The following is a 7,883-nucleotide window of genomic DNA, read 5'->3' as shown; positions in this document are numbered from 1 at the left end:
AAATGATTTGTTGCCTATGAATTGATTATGCATTGATTGTACGAAAACGCATTGGTAACTCGATGTTATAGAACGTTCTTTTGTGTATAATTCAACTAGTAGTAGAACAAACATATGAGTCTAAGTTTATCTGTTCCTTCTTGGATTAGAAGCTGATATTTGGACCCCACGATGATTTTGTTTTGACCTATGTACCGGGCCCGGTCAGAACTAAGTTGATGTGTTCAATTAAGTTCTTTGTCAAACAAATCAGGAATCGGGAAACAAACTGCTGGACAATAAGTAAGACATTGTTCCATGTAATTGTCCGGCTGATATCTAGAACAGAGGATTATATGATCACTTATCTTAAATGGCGTATCAACATCTTCTCAGTCCCGAGAGACCTTGAAAGAGCTACGATTGCCGATCAGTTCCTGAAGTATTGTAGTTATAGTTATTAGACTTATCCAAGTGGGAGACTATTAGATAAGGTGTCTAAGTCCATAACTATTTCTGGTAAGTACTTGACCCGACCTGGCATGGTCCGTTTGGGTTGCATGGCACCATGCAATTGGATAAACTAAATGAGAGAAATAAGACATATGATTTATTAAAATATTATAAGTTCTAATATATTAATAATATTACTTAATTAGTTTTGATCAAGAATTAATTTAGAATTAATTAAGTGATCAAAAGATAACTAATTAAATATATGGGTATATTATCTAAATCTTCCATATCTTATATAGTGGGCTAAGAGGCTCCATGTATTATTAAGTTGGGTTCCACCCATAAAATGCTCTATGGATGCTCCATGGAGTTAACCCATGGATCAAGAAATGAAGATTCATGGAACATTAGGGTTTACCTAATGCAACGCACTATATAAGCAATGTAACTCTCCCCAAAATCGGTTACACTAAAGAAATAAGAGGGCTTGGCCGATTTTGCATGTGTTAGAGTATTCTCTCAAGTTTATTCTTTGCATTTGGTGTTGTGTGAAGCATTTGAGGCATCAAACTTGAGGTGCTAGGCTCAGAAGGTTTGAAGGAACACTTTCAACAACAAGGTATGTAGTTCTATCTTTTATACAAAGAAAATGGTACCCCATGTATGTTATATAGGTTCATAACCTTGGAAAACAACTTTGCATGATTATTAGACAAACATAGATCCAAGGTTATTAGGGTTGCATGTACACTTAGGAAGTGTTAGAATGCTCAAAACCCATCACCAACATGGTTACCAATTCAAAACGGAAAGAGTCCCTGGTTCCCGCTACACATCTAAATTTACTTAATTGTTTGTTTTTACACTGAGACTCGATGAGTTGGAGGCGCAACTCGTCGACTAGACTAGACTCCTGGACACGGGTTTTAAGTAACCTACTCGACGTGTCGGAGAACCCGACTTGGAAAGTAGGACTTTCTGGATGAAACCCTAATATTTAGGGTTTATACCTTATCTTGTCCCAACCCAGCCTTCATCACCGCTCCTAGTCTAGAAAATCCCTAACTCGAAACCCTAATCATTTATTGAGTGTTCTTGAGCTTTTTGGTGCCATTTGTGTGTATTTGAAGTTTGAAAAAGAGAAGGAAGCTTGAGAGATCAAAAGGAAGCAAGAGGATCCAGAGTTTTTGGCACATTTTTGGCTCATTTGGGATATAAAGCTAAAACCTTGACCATCTATCTCTTAGATCTCTAGTTAGGGTTCATTTCTACCTTTTATAAGCCTTAGAAGTGCCATATCCGAGATTTTGTGGTTATAAAGGCGTATGACTTCAGATCATGAACCATAGAGGGTTACTATGGCATAAAGGGGCCAACTTTATTGCCATAAGAGCCCCATGCATCTTGTAGAATGCATTTTAGGGCCAATTCAGCCAAATATCGCATGCATGAACGTCAAGTGTGTAACTTTACATGTATTATGGACCCCAGGAGGCTAGATCTATGTTTTGGATGTGTTAAACACAACCAAAATCAATTGTATGGACATGGACTTTGGGGGACTCGACGAGCCGGGATATGGTTCCCCAACCCTTCTCTGCTTTGATTGAACTGGTTGGGTCTAGAAGAGGACTGAAAAAGTTAGATGTGAAACTGAACTGAAACCATGGAACTCGACGTATTCAAGTTCACGGAAAGTCCCAACTTCATGAAGATGAACTCGACGAGTTCATAAAGAACTCGGCGAGTCTAGGGCTAAATGTGTCTTCTTGCATGAAGGAGGACTCGACGAGTTTAAGGATGAACTCGGTGAGTCAGTTGAAGAGTGTCCCGACTTGGTGTGATGGAGAACTTGACGAGTGCATGAAAGGCTCGACGAGTAGGGTCGAGGTTCTAGTGTTTTGAGGATTTAAGGACCCGACAAGTTGTTGGGTCAACTAGGCGAGTCGAGTCAACCAGACGTTGACTTTGACCCATAGTTGACTTTTACTAAGGTGTTGACCTTGACTTTGGATTTGACCTGAGTAACCCTTGTAGAGGTTAAGAGTATGTAATGGTAAATTAAGGAAGGTCGTTACATGTAGGAATTGAGAGGAGTTGATCACAGCAACAAGGACAGTTCAGACACTTCACAACATTGAGGTGAGTTACTTTCCAGTAGAAGTGGGTCTAAGGCCACAATGTCAGCCCACTAGTAACAACTTGTAGTTAGATGATTGTCTGTGTGATAATTGTCTTGTATGCCATTATCTGTTATGTTCTATGTGCTTGTATGCTATGATTCTATGTGGTAGTGGTAGGGGTGAAATAGTCTGCGGTATCCGGTTGGAATAGACCGAAGGGGAGGCCAGCTCCTATATATGCTAGGCAGTTATCTGGTTGGAATAGATCGAGGGGGAGGCCAGCACCTAGATATGCTAGGCAGTTATCCAGTTGGAATAGACCGAAGGGGAGGCCAGCACCCAAATATGCTAGGCAGATATCTGGTTGAAATAGACTGAAGGGGAGGCTGACACCCATATATGCCTGGCAGTATATGTTATGTATGGTATTTGGTATGATGGGGGAACTCACTAAGCTTTATGCTTACGATTTACAGTTTTGGCTTCAGGTACCTCTTTGTTGAAGGGGAAGGAGCTAGCATGGTAGTGGTGCATTGCACACATATGATTTCTACATTTTTAAGATCCATTGGATTGTACTCTGATATTATTACTATTGATGTCATGGATTTCAGAGACATGTGATTATGGTTTTATGGTTTTATATGATATTGATGATGTTTTTGAATAAACAATCTAATAAGTAACATTATCAAAAATAAAATTATTCGTCTTGAAAATTGGGAGGTTACATGACAAATGTCATACCATTCTGACACCTGAAGAATGTCATAACAGGACATCAATCATCAAGTATGGGTATAATAACGTATAATTGGGTATTAACATTATGTTTGGTTTAAAAATACGAACATATCTTCAAATGTTTTTATTTAACGATAAAACTACAGAACATTATTTTCCAGTACAATAAAGTTTACATTTCTGGAGACATACGTTCAACGAGTTTTACACAGATGCAACTATGGAACATTATTTTGCAGTATAATACAATTTACATTTCTGGAAACATACATTCAAAGGGTTTCGCACAGATACAACTACAAAACATTATTTTCCAGTATAATATAGTTTACATTTCTGGAAACATACATTCAAAGGATTTTACACAGATACAACTACGAAACATTATTTTCTAGTACAATATAGTTTACATTTCTGGAAATATGCATTCAAATGTTTTTATCTAAGCATAAAACTACATACTACTATTTTAAGTATGGAAAATACCTGTACACATTGGCCTTGGAACATTTAACACCACATTACATATAAAAGAAAATATTGGATTTTCTGGAAGAGCATGCTACTGTTTTCAAGGAACAAAGACACATATTTTTCATAAAAAATTCTTATGAACTCACCAACTTAATTGTTGACACTTTTTCAAAACTACTTGTATTTTCAGGGAATCACTATGACAGGTAACAGCAGATGCAAACACGTCAGTCAAGTCTTATATCATCATATTGTAATTGATTTTTGAAACATGTATTACATAAAAACATTGTAACTCTATCAACTATATTTATAATGGTTGTGTTTACTTTCATCTGTATAATTCAACTGTTATGATACTGTACATGATGTCATCCAGCCCCTGGACGTTTCCGTCGTCTGTTTGGTTCGGGGTGTGACATTATGTGTTATTTGTAAAGATAAGATAGTAAAATTTGGATAAGGAATTGTTGTAGAAATCAATTGCCTTTAGATATAGTTGTTGCCTTAGATTTGGAATAAGACTTATAAAGGATTGCTTAGTATCGAATAGACTTGACATCGGTTAGGTATCATAGTTGGGTTAGAGTGTGGGACTAGATCGGATCGTAATCCTCCCCATCTTGGGTAACCATAAATGGTGGGTCATAATCCGACAACCGGACATTATGCTTGGGTCATCGACCGGAGTATATGACCAACACTTGGTTGTTCTAGGAGGTATTATGAATTTCATTGCTAGCATGGCTTAATAACCCATGGACGTAGATGAAATGGAAAGCCATATTCATCAAAATATATGAACATTGGTTACCTTATATGACTTACGCTAGCCAAAGGCTCCCCTAGCAAGTGTAGTCAAAAAGTTGCTTAGACGGTTCGTTCGGTAAGCTAATTCTTCCTGATGATTGTCAAATTAGGATCTATGAGGATCAATTGGGGTTGGGTAGATGGTCTTAGGATAGGTTATATATTTACACCTGATATATGTCTTGCAGGAACGATATTTTATCATTAAAATATTATGGGCTTGAAAACCATATGTTTCTCATCTGGTTTCCCAAACCTGACCAAATCATTTTATTGCATCACAGGTAGTGGAGCCAAAGTTGAAATTGCCTAGTTAGGATGCTGAGTGGAATAAAGGATAAGCTTGCTTAGTTATTTCATGACCTATTTATTTACGTTGTAAAGTGTGTTTAGATATAAACGAATGACATCCTGAAGGTTTTAATAAAATAACTTTTGTTATTTCAAAAATGTTTATGTAACTGCGAAGTTCCGCATTTCAATACTTAAAAGTGTAAATAAAATTTTTAAATTGGTTCTGAAAAATGGGGGATGTCACAATTGGTATCAGAGCAATAGTTTAAGCGAACTATGAATGTAGGAAAATTCTAAACTTAAACTTAGATACTAAGTATGATTAGTAAGATGTGTGATAGATGCCTTAGTTGCTCTAGACACTTGCCTTAAGACACTATAGGAAGATGCCTTAACTTTGTGCAAAATATATGTGGTAGATAGTCTATCTTCTTTATCCAAAAATTCTTGCCTCTATGACTTTAGTACCCGAACGACATGACCACCACGAGTAGAGTCCTCACGAATGAAGGAGGACCAGCAGCATAAAACTTCAAAGCAACTGTTGTGCAAATCCCAATGAATGAAGCTTGGGTGATGATGCAAGAAATGTTCCATCAGCACCAACGTGAGTTTAGGGAGTTATTAGCTCAGGAGCTAGCTAATATTAGAGGATGAGTGCCAACACTCAATGATCCGATAGTTTTTGAACAAGTCGATAATGGACCAACTCATTCACATGTTATGACGGTCCCAGAAGGAAATAATGATGACTTAGAGAGTTATGAAGGACCGAAGCTGCCTGAAGTTCAGAGAAATGATGAACACAGAGGCTACTGCAAGTTAAAGAATTTAATGAATTGCAAGCCATCATCATTTAATGCGAAGAAAGATCCCGTAGGAATCATGGGTTGGATAGCACAGATGGACTCGACTTTCCTGAAGTGTGCATGCACAGTAAATCAACAAACCACCTATGATGTGAGGCAGTTCAAGGGTATGGTGATGCGTTGGTGGAACACGTTAGAGAAGATTTTGATCCCTAATAATCTGTAACTTCCTACTTGGGTCGAATTCCTTACACATTTCAAGAGAAAGTTTAGTTCGGATGAGAAGATGCTGCAATTCGAGAGTTAATTCCTGGCTGACAAAAGGAAGCATATCAGTGGATGAGTACACCAACTCCTTCACTTATAACATGGAGTTTGCTCTATGACTCGTTCTAGAAGAACTGACCAAGATTGATCACTATGCCAATGGGCTAGCATGGGTGTACATTGTTCAAGTAAAGCATGCGCTTACCTTCGAAGTATTCGTCTATGTAGGAAAGTTTGTCGAAGGTGTGATGAAGAAGTGAGCTACTGACATAACTAGGTCTGTTAGAAGAGAAATTTTGAGGAAGGAACCAACAACAACAAGAAGAAAAAGAAGATGAATTTTATGAAAACAAATGACAAATCTGGAAGCAACCAAGAAGGGAAGTGGTACGACCAGTGCATGAAGAAGCATTTTGAAGATTATGCCATTTTCTTCAAGTGTAAGAATCTAAGGCATATTTCCGCAAATTGCACTATGAAAGGAAGATTTTGTTTTAATTTTGGAGAGAAGGGACACATGAAGGTGGAGTTCCCAAAAGCGAAGAAGGTGATCTTGGGGATCTTGCCACCAAAGCCCAAGGGTCGGAGCTACCAGATGACCCTCAACGAGGCTAAGGAAGAATCCGATATTGCTTCACATACATTCTTAGTTAATCAAATTCTTGTAAACATATTATTTGATTCTAGAGCAGATCATTCATTTATATCGCATGAATTTGGTAGGAAACTTAGACTATCACCTCTTAGACTAAGTACCCCTATCTTAGTAGAATTAGTTGGTGGTAGGAATATACCTTTTAGAAATAGGTTAGAGGTTGTAACTATCGATGTATATGGGAATGAATTCCATCAAGAGCTTTTACCTTTTGAGTTAAGTGAGTTTGATGTCATTCTCAGCATGGATTGGTTAGGAGAGAACCTCGCAAACATCATGTGTAGACGGAAGATGGTGTACATCACTCCACCTGAAAGAAAGCCATTCATCGTTTACAGAGATAAAAGTAGAGTGAAGCTTAGAATCATCACGATGATGAAGGCCAAAAGTTGCTTATCGAATGGATGTTTGGCATTCCTAGCATACGTAATTGATGCGAAGAAGGAGAAAAAGGCAAAGATTGATATACATGTGGTGCGAGACTTTCCTGAGGTATTTATAGATGAATTACCAGGATTACCACCAGAGAGATTGGTAGAATTCGAAATCGACTTGTTGCCCTGAACGACACCGATTGAGAAGGTGACATATCATTTAGTGACGACGGAGATGAAGGAGTTATTGACATAACTCCATGAGTTACTGGTCAAAGGTTTCATGAGACCTAGTTCATCACCCTGGGGAGCTCCAGTATTGTTCGTAAAGAAGAAGGACGATACTATGAGAATGTGTATTGACTATCAGGAGCTAAACAAAGCTACGATCAAGAAAAAGTATCTCTTACCTAGGATACATAACTTGTTCGATCAACTACAGGGAACGACCGTTTTCTCCAAAATTGCTCTCTAGTCAGGTTATATCCCCAGTTAAGGATTATGGAGAAATATATGGAGAATACATCCTTTAGAAACCGATATGGACATTATGAATTCCTCATTATGTTGTTTGGACTAACATATGCTCCAGTAGCATTCATGAATCTGACGCATCGAGTTTTTAAACCTTTTCTCGATAAATCAGAAATAGTGTTCATGGACGGCATCTTGATTTACTCCAAGAACAATCAAGATTATGGAAAACATATCTGAGAAGTACTAGAAGTCCTTAAGAGGTAGAAACTTTATGCAAAGTTCTCTAAGCGTGACTTTTGGATACTGGAGACTTAGTTCATGGGTCATGTAGGTAACCAGGAAGGCATTATGGTTGATCCAACAAAGATAAAACTTATAATGAAGTGGTAGACACAAAAAAGTACCACTAAAATACATAGTT

At 37.7% G+C, this 7,883-nt stretch overlaps 1 protein-coding gene across 1 annotated transcript; it reads left to right on the top strand.

Annotated features, from left to right (window-relative positions):
• Positions 1–6,290: 6,290 nt before the first annotated feature.
• Positions 6,291–7,175, top strand: LOC145050036 (uncharacterized). Its single transcript, XM_078998354.1, has one exon. The coding sequence runs from the start codon at positions 6,291–6,293 to the stop codon at positions 7,173–7,175; it is 885 nt and encodes a 294-aa protein (XP_078854480.1).
• The last annotated feature ends 708 nt before the right edge of the window (positions 7,176–7,883 follow it).

The sequence above is a fragment of the Lactuca serriola genome, chromosome 5 (assembly GCF_051521515.1).
Source record: "Lactuca serriola cultivar US96UC23 chromosome 5, Lser_US96UC23_V15, whole genome shotgun sequence".
NCBI classification, from domain to species: domain Eukaryota; kingdom Viridiplantae; phylum Streptophyta; class Magnoliopsida; order Asterales; family Asteraceae; genus Lactuca; species Lactuca serriola.
This window is presented reverse-complemented; position numbering and strand designations above follow the sequence as displayed.